At 36.3% G+C, this 12,799-nt stretch overlaps 1 protein-coding gene across 3 annotated transcripts; it reads right to left on the bottom strand.

Moving 5' to 3' along the window:
* Positions 1-4,566: 4,566 nt before the first annotated feature.
* LOC100884120 (modular serine protease-like) lies at positions 4,567-12,610 on the bottom strand. Of its 3 annotated transcripts, none has more exons than XM_003705796.3 (9): positions 12,314-12,610; positions 10,287-10,563; positions 9,853-9,957; positions 9,416-9,633; positions 8,486-8,701; positions 8,101-8,265; positions 7,579-7,877; positions 7,116-7,272; positions 4,567-6,852 (listed from the first exon to the last, which is right to left on the bottom strand). In XM_003705796.3, exons 1-9 carry the CDS (start codon positions 12,369-12,371, stop codon positions 6,665-6,667), a joined length of 1,683 nt encoding a protein of 560 aa, XP_003705844.2. In that variant the 5' UTR covers positions 12,372-12,610; the 3' UTR covers positions 4,567-6,664. The 3 variants fall into 3 exon arrangements, with proteins under 3 accessions (XP_003705844.2, XP_012146634.1, XP_012146635.1); XM_012291244.2 differs by lacking the exon at positions 12,314-12,610 and adding an exon at positions 11,607-12,045; XM_012291245.2 differs by lacking the exon at positions 12,314-12,610 and having other exon boundaries at positions 9,853-10,078; positions 10,287-10,508.
* Between the last annotated feature and the right edge of the window lie 189 nt (positions 12,611-12,799).

The raw sequence follows: 12,799 nt of genomic DNA, 5'->3' as shown, positions 1-12,799 counted from the left end.
CGCAGTTACTCTTGAAAGTGATTTTTGGAATTGCAGAGTTGTTTAATTACAGTAAAATAAAGGGGAAAATCAATATTATATCGAGACGAGGTTATAACTTTTCGTTTATACAAAAATCGTTTCAAGTTTAATATAGTTGCTATGTAAATCAGACGTCGAATCCTAATATTATATCAAAAACTCTGTTTTTATTTTAAAATTTTACAAATCTGCCAATTTCTATCAGAGAAACGAGAGGACCTGTGTTACGAATTGCAACAGCCCCGACAGCGGGAATATAACTGGAGTCTCCTAACGGGTATCCACGTTAAAATATTCAATAACGTGGAACATGATGTCGATTTTTGCGTATAAAGTAAAATTCAGTGATTCGAATTGGACACAATCGACGATTCATTGCACGTAAACTTGGAACAAATTTATTTTGCAATGGGAACTCGAGCGTGAAATAAAGCACGCGCATAGCTAGGTGCTCGAATTACAATTTTATTTCCATTCTCGCGAGAAAACTGTCCCCGGGTGAATTTTCTCCGAGGCGAAAGCATCCTTTGAGGATGGTTAACGAACGTTCGGGAGCACATAAATTCTTCAATGATAACCGTGGCTACCCATTTTCTCTTATCCGAAGATTTACTTCCTTCGCTGGCAGACCGGTAATAGTGGTTCGCGAAATTTATTTGCGGATTCGTGGTGAAACGTTAATTCGAAAAGGTCGGAAGGGAACTGGAGGATCATTGAACGAGAGGCGGATGAAATAAAACGAACGCACCGAAACGGCCAAGGGAAAATGAGAACGACAGAGAGGGAGATGAAACACGAGAGAAATAAACAACGACGGAGGATGCGGAAACAAAAAAATCGCGGTATGGAAAAGTGGGATTGAAGAAGGACGAAAAAAAAAATGAAAAGAACCGACGAGGATTTCGCTAATGTCATTTTTTTCCAGGGCAATGGAAATTCTTTCCTCTTTAGCGTTTTAATCCACCTGCGTGCCTTTGTAATTTGATTCACTCTTGTTCCGCTTCTTCCTGTGAAGGTAGCTTCGGCTTTGCACGAAAATTTGATGGGTACGGTAAGCCGAGGATAAAGCGAAATTGGAGCCGTCGCTGTTGGCGAGAAACAAAGGCTAAATGAATCTTGATACTTTGGATAGGCGTCTGGGTTCTTCCCTTACAATCTATCGATTCGTCCTGCCCACAAATATTATTGTCAATTTATTCCTAACCATCGTCAAAAAGATCCAACTTTCTGAACTTTTCTTTGTACATGTTTGCTATTGATCTTAACTTTAGAGATGTTCATAAAAACTGGCAGTTAAGTTTGTCTTATGATTGACATACTCTACTGGTATCCATTAGTATGATCTTCTATAAAAGTTCTTCATGGTTGTAAACCTGAACCACTGCCTTAATAAAAGAGTATCTAAATGACAATCATTTTACTCTAATATTAACAGGGTTATATACATATATAAAATTTAATAAGTAAATATATTTTAAGTTACTGTGACATAACCTTAAATATTAAACACATGCGCAGTCGTCATCTGCGCATGACAGACATGCGCAGTAATTGTCTGACATTTTACTACGCACATTTATCACCTACCCTTATCTACTGCACATAAGTTTAAGTTCAAAGTCACAGTGAAGGTCATTAATAAATTTTCTGCACTTGTATTAATTGAACAACATCAAAGTAGTGCAATGTGCACTGTATGTGATCCTTGAATTAACTAAAAAGAAATCCTTGAACAAATTAATGTTACGGTATAATAGTTGATACAGTAAGGTGCAGTACAGTATAGTAGTCGAGTAATTGAACAGAATAAATTTCTAACTTAATTTGCCATGCAAGTAAGCATAAACCATTAGAGTTGATAATTAAGCGATAATTTGTTAGATAAAAATCAGAAGCTACGTCAAGGAACGCAGAAAGTACAAGGGGTGGTAAAAAGACGAACGATTCGAGGTAAACGAAGGAGAGCCGAGGCTCATTTCCCTCTCGCCGCGCCCAATGAATTTTGAGAGCAAATCGTCGAAACGAACGAACCATGGAACGACCAAGAGGGACCAGGGATATCGTTCTCTGATCTCCCTCTTTATCACTCCCCACTTATGCCCTTTTTCCTTCTTCCTTCGTTTAGCAATCGTAAGAGCACCTCGGCCCTCCGGTATTACTTTCGCCCCTCAGTTTTGGACGCGACGAACTTCTGATTTGATCGAGGCAGAAACGCTTCATTTAGAAGAACCGGAGATTGTCCGACAAATGAATTTGAAGTATTGCCATTTTACATTTCCACCTGTCTCCGGTCCAAGACAATCGCAGTTCTTTCTGATTTTCTATTATCTAACCGTGGCGTCCGCCAATCTAGTCACCATTTTCTCTTTAAACGATTGCTCTCGTCCTTTTGTCATTGGCGTAACTAACATTTTTATCTGCGAACCTTTTCATTTAATAATTTGTTCATGGTGGTGTGTTTGGAAATTTGAAAATTACAAAATTTGGAGACTTAGAATTTGCGTATTGAAGATTTGGAAATTCGGAAATTTGAGAATTTTATAATTACAAGATTTGAAAGTTCGAAATTTGTGAACTAGAAAATTGCTGCTTTGTTACTTAGAAAGTTTGAAGTTTAAAGACGTAAAAATTTCCAAACGTAAAAATTTATGAATTTAATAATTTGAGAGTTGGAAATTCAAAGAGTTTGAAAATGTAATTACTTAAAAGTTTGTAAGCATGGAAATTTAAGAATATAAAAATGTGCAAATTAGTAATGTAAAAATTGATTTGTAAATTCGTGCAAGAACTGTAAAATGGCGGCACCGATCCCTTCCTAGTTACGCCAATGCGTTTAGTTATTCTTTCCGTTCTCCTCGCACTCTACTTTTTTTTGTTTTCCTTCATCCAATTTCCTGTTCCTCTTTCTCCACCGTGGTGTCCTCTTTTTATTCGTTCATCTTTTACTCGTTGTCTCTCCTGTTGTTTCTGTTTCCGCTGCTCGTTTCTTTCTTTTCCAAGCTTCTCGACCACTTTTCCCGCTCGTTTTCCCTTACACAGATAGCACACCCCCACTATAACCGAACGTCGACGATCGATTCACCTGGCTGCAATTTGCAACTTCGACGAGTGAACGGAATCGGCCAAGACGACAAATCGAACAGCATCGGAAATTACAATAAAACCGATAAAAGTTACGCGATTTTTCGTCACGGATGAAAATTACAGGTGTCGATAAACCGTTTTCTTTCTTTAATTAAAATTTCTAGCTGCCGTAAAAGTGGTAATGGATATTTTAAAAGATTCAAAATGGCTACCGTATGATGCTCATGTTTCTAGCATATTACTCTCGTGTTATCGTGTTACTCGTACATTTACACGATTTGGATTTTTTGTTATATAATGAAAATTTATGTCGGTTTAACAGTGGAACTGAGAACATACAGCGGAAAGTAAATGGGGAAAATAAGATAAATTATGGATAATAAATTAATAACTTGGTCATGCTTATATTTTAAAGAATATGTAATTAATAGAAAGTCTATCATTTGAGAACTATTCTAATAAAGTTATTGAACAATATTAAATAACTTTATAATCTATTTTGTATTAAAATTGTAATCACATGAAGCACCTATCGATGTAATTTCAGTTCGTGCTTTATCTGTATTTTTTCTTTTTTGCAACTAATTGCAGCAGAAGAAGCGTAAGTTGGCCAAAAGGCACTTGAACGTAATAACGGAAACAAGAATGGCGTTCAAGTGTTCTCGAGAAATCAATTTATAAGCAGTTACCATTCTCGTGGAGGACGCGTCTTTGCCTCCGCTTTGAAATAACTCGATTCATTTCAGATTGTGTATCAAAAGTTTTTCCACTTCCACGAGTTACAATAATATTATCAGTCAGTTGAGTCATTTTGCAGAGCTTGTTAAGAAGTCCCATTAAAGGACGTCAAAGGACAAAGACTTGAAAGAGATCCATTTCGAAAAAGATAAGAGGAGATAGTTAAATTATTGCGAACGATAATCTTTCTTCCTTCATAGATGTTGCAACGTTCCTTTTCACTGGATTACCTACAGAAAACTGATAAGAACATGCTAACTCATATTATCAATTAATTAAAAAATTTGAAATGAAATATCTGTTGACAAGCATAAAACTTTAGCTACAATTTTTTTAAAGACAATAGATATTTATATTCACTACACTTTTATTATAACTTCATGTTTCGACTACATTTTATGCATTTATAACGAGACAAAAATGTGATGCAACAAAGTATAATTATTAAAATTTGCAAATAATTTTTATCGCTGTAGCTTCTCGAGGGTGCTTATTATATTTTCAAACGTATCTTTAGCGATATGATAGCTTGCAGTGATTAAATTGGTTAACCTAAACAAAGAGAAAGGAATTGAAGTTCTGAGAACTACTAATTAATTATTAATGTTACATTACTGTTTCTCAACAGGCACAGCTAAATCGTTGGACGTTGCAGCACCTAAAACGTCAAAAACGTCGAAAATGGACCAAATCGCCAGCAGGCCAAGAATGATCTTTATCTCGTTTTGCATGTCGACAATTTTGTTATTTTATTTTCAGAGTCACAGTTACAAGCATGATGATACTCCATTGATATTTAAATTCCGTTGAAATTATTTCCCGAGACAGTATTGAAAAACACGTAAACAGTGAATTTAGTCTTTTACGATATTCAATTTTCACTATGGAAATGTAAAAGTGAAAATAAAAACAAATCCATAGGAAAGTATGGACGTGTCCCAGTTTAGCGGGAAATTTGAATATACAGAAATTTATCAAAGACATATTGTACCAATATTCCTTGTTATTCCGCAAAATACCTAGTCTCCTATCATTAATTCTTCCTTTCAAAAACAAAATCGTACAAAACGTTTACAGCTTTAGCCCCGTTTCTAACAGAGCATTAATTGACGTTTTCTTTTTAATTGAAGCAATTTTTGATCCAACGAACACGTTCAATTCCACTTCATTTCAGAGGGATTTCATTTAAATAAAAAGTCTCGTCCGGGAACGCGAGTACGCATTCGAAAATAGATAACTCGTTTTTACCAACGCGATATCGTCACACACGCCGCGCTCGAAAATTTTAATTATTGAGTATCAATTTTTATTAAACATCCTAGCCGTGCCTTTAGTTTCGCGACCGTAAGCCCGTTCACAAATGGGCAAACACGCGTCAGCCATAAATGTATGAATAGTATGTAAAGCAAACACAGATTCCCATAAACCTGTAACATGTTCTGTACACCGTTCGATTCGAGCATTTCGCTGATGTTCAACATCCACCGTTAACGGGGGACGTGTTGATTAAATAATTAGTTGTTATCGTGTTACACTGCCGCCAATTAGCTTATCAGCTAATGAATCTGGTAATCATTTCCTACATCGAATTTGCAGGAAATTTTTATCCTCGCATATATTTTATTCAATGCGAGTTGCAAAAATATCGTTACTCAATTTTTTTTTATTATCTTGACTTCACAGAATTCATCCTAGTCATAATAAGATAACACTGTTTATCCTTGAAAAATGAATGATGTAGAATTAACAGATGCAAGATCATTTTGAATGATACATAATCAACTTGTATTTAAATAGATACAAAGTGTTTATAGAACAGCATTAAATGATGCAAAATAATCTTGCATCAACAAACAAGAATTAACATAAATAATTTTTCTTTAATATACAAACGATTTTCTTGTTAAATTATAATATCAACTGATCTTGGAATTTTTTCTGAAAATCCATAGAATATTTTATGAAAGAAAAATACAACGTGAAACAGAAGTCATTACGAATCACGTCGCAAAATACCGTCACAGATAATCTCCGCCATTTGGAAATTCCTTGGGGAAATACAGGACGTTGAACAAGAAAAATTTTCTGACGGTTTCTCAGTAAATATCAAAGTTTTGATATAAATAACGAGTCGTCCTTAATTTGGATTCCCGGTTAGATAAAACCGATATCGCAGACAAAAGACATTTCAACCCCACCTTCAACCAGTTTCTTTTTTTTTATGAATTATAGAAATATTCTGTCGTGTGATTCGTGCGCTAGAATTGCGACTTGTGTGAAATCGAGATTAATACCTTTTATCCGATAACGTTACGTGTTCGTGTACGCGATTAACGCGATTCGTTACGTAAACTTATAGTTAACGAGGTACCGAAGAGTATTTTGTTTGACGACTTAAATTAGTTATATAATTGCTACTGATTAATGTTTCCCTTCATAATTCATAAAAATTGATTCTGATTATTGGGAACGTACAAAAGTTGCCATCGTTTACGAGACTTTGTTAAAATTTTCTTATTGATAATCTGTTTCCTCACATTGCTGATTGATCACCCTAACATTATAAATGAACATCGATCTATTCATAATAGATACATCACAGTTTCCTATACCTTTTGAGTTTTTAAATAGTTTCGATTTGCAACATCTCTCTTTAAGAACCATCAAATAATTATACAAATTGACATGAATTAACCTGATCAGAAAGAAGTGTACAAACTCGTTACTCTACAAGAGTAACAACATTCGTCCACAATGTATACTGATCATTAATCACTGTCACGCAAGTTTGTAAAAACAGCCATTAAGTTCTTTCAGATGTTTATGAATTGATGTAAGCGGCACGAATCCAGTCGCGGAAATAGTCGGTCGAGGTGAAGACCGTGTAAGAATGGTAATCACATTTACCGTTCTTGACTGGACTAACACTGATGACACCGCGTAGGTACCAGATGCCACGTATTTCGAAGCACAAACCACCGCCACTGTCTCCCTCGCACATGCTGGTACCTGGAAATTAAATAACCTTGTGGTGAACAAATGTGATCGGGTCATATTGTGAAATCAATATGAAAGAAGAGCTACTGAAACTTGTAAAGAACTTGTCAGAGTAAAAATTTGTCAGAGTAAAAATTTGTTAGAGTAAGAACTTGTTAAGGTACCTTTTAAATTAAACACATAAAGTATCAGTAATAACAATAACATGACAAATTTGCAAATGGAAATTACAATAATAAATGCAAGGTAATAAAAGTAATATTTTGTTATCTTACCATTCAAGTATCCAGCACAAAATTTATCGGACGTGATATAACCTCGGAAATCACTGGGCACATCCGAAAGACATTGATCATAAGGCACAAAGGGCATAATCACTTCTTGAAGGGTCTCACTGGGTAAATCGTTGATCATCTTACCCCAACCAACGGACTACGAATCAGAAATATCACTCGCATAATACGAAACAAAAGAAGGTATTACTCGAAATATCAAAATATCGGTGGGGTAAATTAATTACGAAAGTGGAACAACGACGCGACGTAACGGTGCACGAATTAATTACGGGAATATAATCCAGGCTGACTTAATTAGCCAATAGAAACCGACCGCAGAAGGAAATTAAAAAGCTCGGAAGTACACACCGGTATAAGAAGGTAGTACGGTTGAAATTAATCAAACTGCATCAACGGAAAGTCCAGTCTGTTCCTATCTTTAATTAACATTAAACGATTTTACCTTTCCACTTTGACCCACTTGCAACTGCACCCGCTCGTACTCGTTCTCCCAGTCTATGCAAATCGGTCGTACCAGAGCGGTCAATTCAAAGGGAGAGATCAATTTGATCACCGCTATATCTTGGGCGAAATTCGCTCTCGCTCCGATATACCTTTCCGGTAACAGGATCTCATCCACCATCGATTTTTGCGAATAATTTTCATCGATATCCCAATCGCGATAACGCTTACCAGCTGCTACAGCGAACTGCGATTTATCGCTCGGTTTATTGTACGCCTCGTCGTAGAAACAGTGTGCAGCTATTGGAACATTTACTTTATTTTATTCACTGATTATTTTATATTGAATGTTGCAAATAAGCTTGCAAAACACGATGTAATTTTTCTTTAAATAAATTTTTCTTATAGAAGCACCTGTTTTTATTATATTATTATTGTCTGAGAAATGAGAAATTCTACGGAAGAAATTCATGCAACGAAGGGGGGAAAGAAAATATGTATCAAGAATAATAAACGAAATTACCTGACACAACTAGATTGTTACTTATAAGAGTACCTCCGCAGATTTGCTCGAATTCATCCTCGGACTTTCTATCATAAATACCAACATGCCACGGAAATATCCCCAACTTTGCCTCAAACCCGTTTATGATCAGTGTATTACCCTTTGAGACTGGTGTCCCACACTCTGCAAAACAGAATTGTATTAAAAATATATTCTGAAAAAGTATTCAATGTATAGTACAAAGTAACATAAGTTATAAGACTTCGACTTTCTCTCCCAATAAGAAGAAATGAAGATAAATTAAAATAGAGTATGTACAAGAATTTTTTGAAGCGAGAAAGTGGTTACTTGAAATATTTAAAGCGACGTGTTTGACGGTACAAGGTACGAGAATCATAATTACCAGGAAGACAACGGAAGAGACGACGGTCCCATAATCCGTCTTCGAGACAAGTGACTGTGCGATAGCCCGGGTCATTCGTCACGGGCAATTTGTAGGACGATTTGCACGACAAAGTCGCCACTGTTCCCGGTCTAATTCGATCGCTGCAAGACACTTCGTTCCCTTGGTAAGTGCATAAAATATTCACCGTGTTGCTGTTCAACGGAGGACATGTTCCTGATTCGATCAGATTTTACGGAAATGAAAAAGAGAGATTCATTAGTAAATAACTTTAATTAAAACCACGTGCGAGAATGTCAAAATGCATTTAAAAAGAATAATATTCGAAATTTAATTTTTAGTAAACACCAGTAGTCGAGACTTAAGAAATTTTTATGAATTATGAAGCAAAAGAATAAAATTAGCAAAGCCTTATTTTTTCGTCGATAAGTTACTGCAGGACATTGATTTAGGTAGAACCACCGAACATTATCGCGTACCTCATCAGTTTTACGAACATCAGCGATCGCTACTCGAGCGAGAAATTACTGGAACTCGGACCTCTATGCTTCAAGTTTCTTGCAAAGTAGACTTTATATAAAATATCTTGTACGCTCCGAAAATTTTATTTTATTATGAGTATATACAGGGTGAGGCACGACCGGTCATCTGAATAATGTGACTGCGATGACAGAGATGACCACATCTTCTTGACTCCTCAACCAAATAATTTTGATATGATGCATTTTTTTCTATCAGCAATAATTCAGATGACCGGCTTTAAGTGCCTCACCCTATAGCACAGAGTTTGTCTAAATTCTAACGTAGCCTAATTTGAAATTTTGCGCTAAATTTAGACAAAAATTAATATACAACTTACTCAAGTAATACAAAACGACAAGAGTCTAATTTTCTAGCAAAAGCTCCAGTATAAAAATCTTCGAAACTTACTGAGACACCCAGGCAGATTGTGCCACACGTCGTTAACGCATACAGAAACAGCGGTGCCGTTTAAAACGTAATTCTGCCGGCAGGTGTAAGTCAGGATGCTGTTTCTGGGAACTTTATCCCCCGAACGTTTGAAGCAAGGTCTACCGCAAACAGCCAGTTCGTAGCTTCCACCTTCAGGTTGTACAGGAAGGGCGCAGCCTGTTTCGTTTCCCGATTCTCTGCGATGTCCAGCGTGGATAATGAACGGTGCAGCAATTAAACGGACGCAAATAAGGGAATAATTGAATTGATCACGGGCAAAGCCGCTCACTGAAATCTTTCTTCTCTTTCAAGCGTTCTCGAGAGCTTCCCGCGAGAAGATTTCACGCCCGATGTAACTTTGAGTTTCTTTGTAAGTAGTTTTTTTTTGTTAAATCGATTGCTTCAAATTAACTTACCGGGCGCAGTCGAGCTCGTCGCTTGAATCGCGACAATCGAATTTGTTGTCGCACCTCACGGTACTCGGCAAACATTCGCCGTTTCCACAACGGAACTCGTTTTTCCTGTTTCCGGGACGACAACAGACGTTGATTACGTGTTTGAAGATGTTCTGTCGAGAGTGTTCGTTCGATCGTCCTGTTTTACCTCGCACGTACGTAGGTACTTGTCGAAGCGGAAGTAACGCTATTTCGTTGAAAAATTGATGCTAAATAAATGTTTAACCCCGTTGTTTTTCCGACTCGAGCATTCTTGACTACGTTTCTAATTTCCGATGTATTTGTCGTTTAAGTGGTACAATCGTAATGAAATGACATCGAGATAAATAACAAAACTAAGTCGAGTGTCGTCAGTGTACAATATTGTTTCATTTCTATTCGACAAAATGACTCACCTACAATACAGGTCGTTCTTTCCAAGTCGTTGAGTGAAATTCCCGGTGCCTTCATCGTCGATCGATTTTCCATTCCAAGCTCCATGCTTTCCTTGTCCTTTTCCTGGAGGGCCACCGCCTCTTAAACCTGGAGGACCACCTCCGGATAATCCTGGAGGAAAACCACCTGGAGGACCCCTGTGATCGTTGAAATTCGTTTGTTCGTAATCTTTGCCTCCATTGTTGTAAGCGTTGGTGTACATCCATGGTGGTTTCGCACTTCTTTTTACACTGTGACCTGTCGTTGATTGGGTGACAAAATTGTAGTGTGATTTGAGAGTTTAGAGAATTTAGAAATTTGGAAGTTTGGGGGCTGGAAAATTAGGAAATTGAAAATTGAAAATTTGATAATTTAAAACTGATCAATTAAGAACAATAACACAAAAATATTTCCATAAAGAATATCTTAAAAATTGTTTGAATTGTAACCCTTAAAAGGTTTAAATTGTTCACACAGAACTATAACTGGATATAATTGCTGGAATAACAGTGCTTTCAACCCCGAGCTCGACAATTCTTGTTAAACTACATTCTAGAAAACTGATTCTGTCTGAAAAACACTTTGAAACTTTCTTCTTTGTACATCCATAGTTCAATACGATTGTTGAAGATTGAAATACTATTGAAATAACAGTGCTTTCAACTCTAAACTTGACAGTTCTTGCCGAGCTGCGTCCTAGAAAACTGATTCTATCTTAAAGACGAAACACTTTGAAACTTTCTTTATCGGTAAGAAAAGATGGCATTTCAAAAGCTTGACCATCGATTCCTCAAACACTCCATACACCTTTCCAATAATCGAACTTTTCCCGACGTCCCGTTTCTTTTTCACCGGATCTGACGGATCCTCGTTAATGATACTTCGTTATAGTATTTTTATGTCACCACATTGTATCTGTTCTCTGACATTTCAAAATTTAATGTGTTACCTATCACCGCTAAAATATGAAATACATTTACATTCAAAAGTCTGTATGTTTAAATCAAATTATTTATTAATATTTTTGTACAAAAGTTTCATTACAATTATAGGGTTTTTTGAAGACCAATACAGTTTCCTATCTTGTATCACTTCTCTGATATTTATAATTTAATGTGCAATCTATTACGACTAAAATATAGAACACACTTATATACATCAAAAAATCTGTATGTTTTGTTACGCGGGAAAGAGATCAGTTCGTGTTTTAAAAAAAACAAAATAATTATTTTACTCCTTAATCACTACAGCACTTTACAATGTGCGCAATTTGTTACAATCGAATGTTCTCGCAATCCGACCCGAAACCTTAGCTCCGACTATCTTGAGTGTATATTATTATTGCCTGATGATTAATGTCACGCGCGCCGGCCTGCTTCTTCTTTTATACTCTTGCTTATCTCCTGATGGCGTTACCGTTTTCGGCTTATCTTGTTTTCGACGTTTGGACCACGCGTTATCTTGTTTATACCGTTTGACCGGTGAGATTTTAAATCAAATTATGTATTAATTATTTATACAAAAGTTTTATTGTAACAATAAGATTTTTTGAAGACCAATACAGTCTCCTGTCTTGTATCACTTCTCTGATATTTATAATTTAATGTGCAATCTATCACGACTAAAATATAGAACACACTTACATACATCCAAAAATCTGTATGTTTAAATCAAATTATGTATTAATTATTTATACAAAAGTTTTATTGTAACAATAAGGTTTTTTGAAGACCAATACAGTTTCCTGTATGTAAGACATTTTTCAGTGTCATCCATTTATTTTATACTTGATACATTTCCTAAAATGTAAGATTATTTAAAATCCATAAAAGAGCTCATACAAAAGTTTAATCCAGGAAATTTATTGCGTCCATCAATATTTTAGCTGTAGGTTTCGGGTTCGAATTTCATGACAGAACCACTTTTCGTGCATTCGTGACACACGGTATTTTTCCGCGACTGGATGACGGACCGTCCGTGGAAATCGAGCATAATGCAGGTTACTCACGCGATGCCGATAGAGTCAACAGCGAGAAGGCTACCATAAGTGCAACGAGCGTGTTCATAATTCCGCTAACACTATGACAGCATAACGATCGTGGTTGATGGCCGACGAATGACTGACTGACCGAGAGCTAACGATCGCGAAACTGGAATATCTTTTTAATAACCAACAAATACTGTGAGAAACTGTCTGGAGAATAATGATTAATAGACTACTTCCGCTGTGAACCATAGTTATAAGAAGACGTTCGTAGACGCGAGATTCGGTCAGAGATATTACATATTAAACTTTTACTGTTGAAATGAACCTTTCTTCATAGCCCACGGGCCCTTATATATGGATGGGAGTTTTGTAGAGGGGACTTATCGGTTTCGGAGGTTTGCTTATGACTGACTATTGACTTGAAAGTAGTACCGCTGAGTAATGGTTGTTGACATGATGATACTGTTGGTGATTCAGGGTATAACAAAGTTCAGGGTGACTTCATGT

This window comes from Megachile rotundata, chromosome 5, assembly GCF_050947335.1.
Source record: "Megachile rotundata isolate GNS110a chromosome 5, iyMegRotu1, whole genome shotgun sequence".
Classification (NCBI taxonomy): domain Eukaryota; kingdom Metazoa; phylum Arthropoda; class Insecta; order Hymenoptera; family Megachilidae; genus Megachile; species Megachile rotundata.
Note: the sequence above shows the minus strand (reverse complement) of the source record. Positions and strands in the feature narration are given on the sequence as shown.

Bases quoted from the DNA above. Each gene is read 5' to 3' on its own strand.
- LOC100884120 (XM_003705796.3), bottom strand. From the start codon at position 12,371: ATGAACACGCTCGTTGCACTTATGGTAGCCTTCTCGCTGTTGACTCTA. The intron at 7,878-8,100 runs GTAATTTCGTTT...ATGTTCCAATAG, and splicing joins TAACAATCTAGTTGTGTCAG to CTGCACACTGTTTCTACGAC. The intron at 6,853-7,115 runs GTAAGATAACAA...TTTAATTTCCAG, and splicing joins TTGTGCTGGATACTTGAATG to GTACCAGCATGTGCGAGGGA.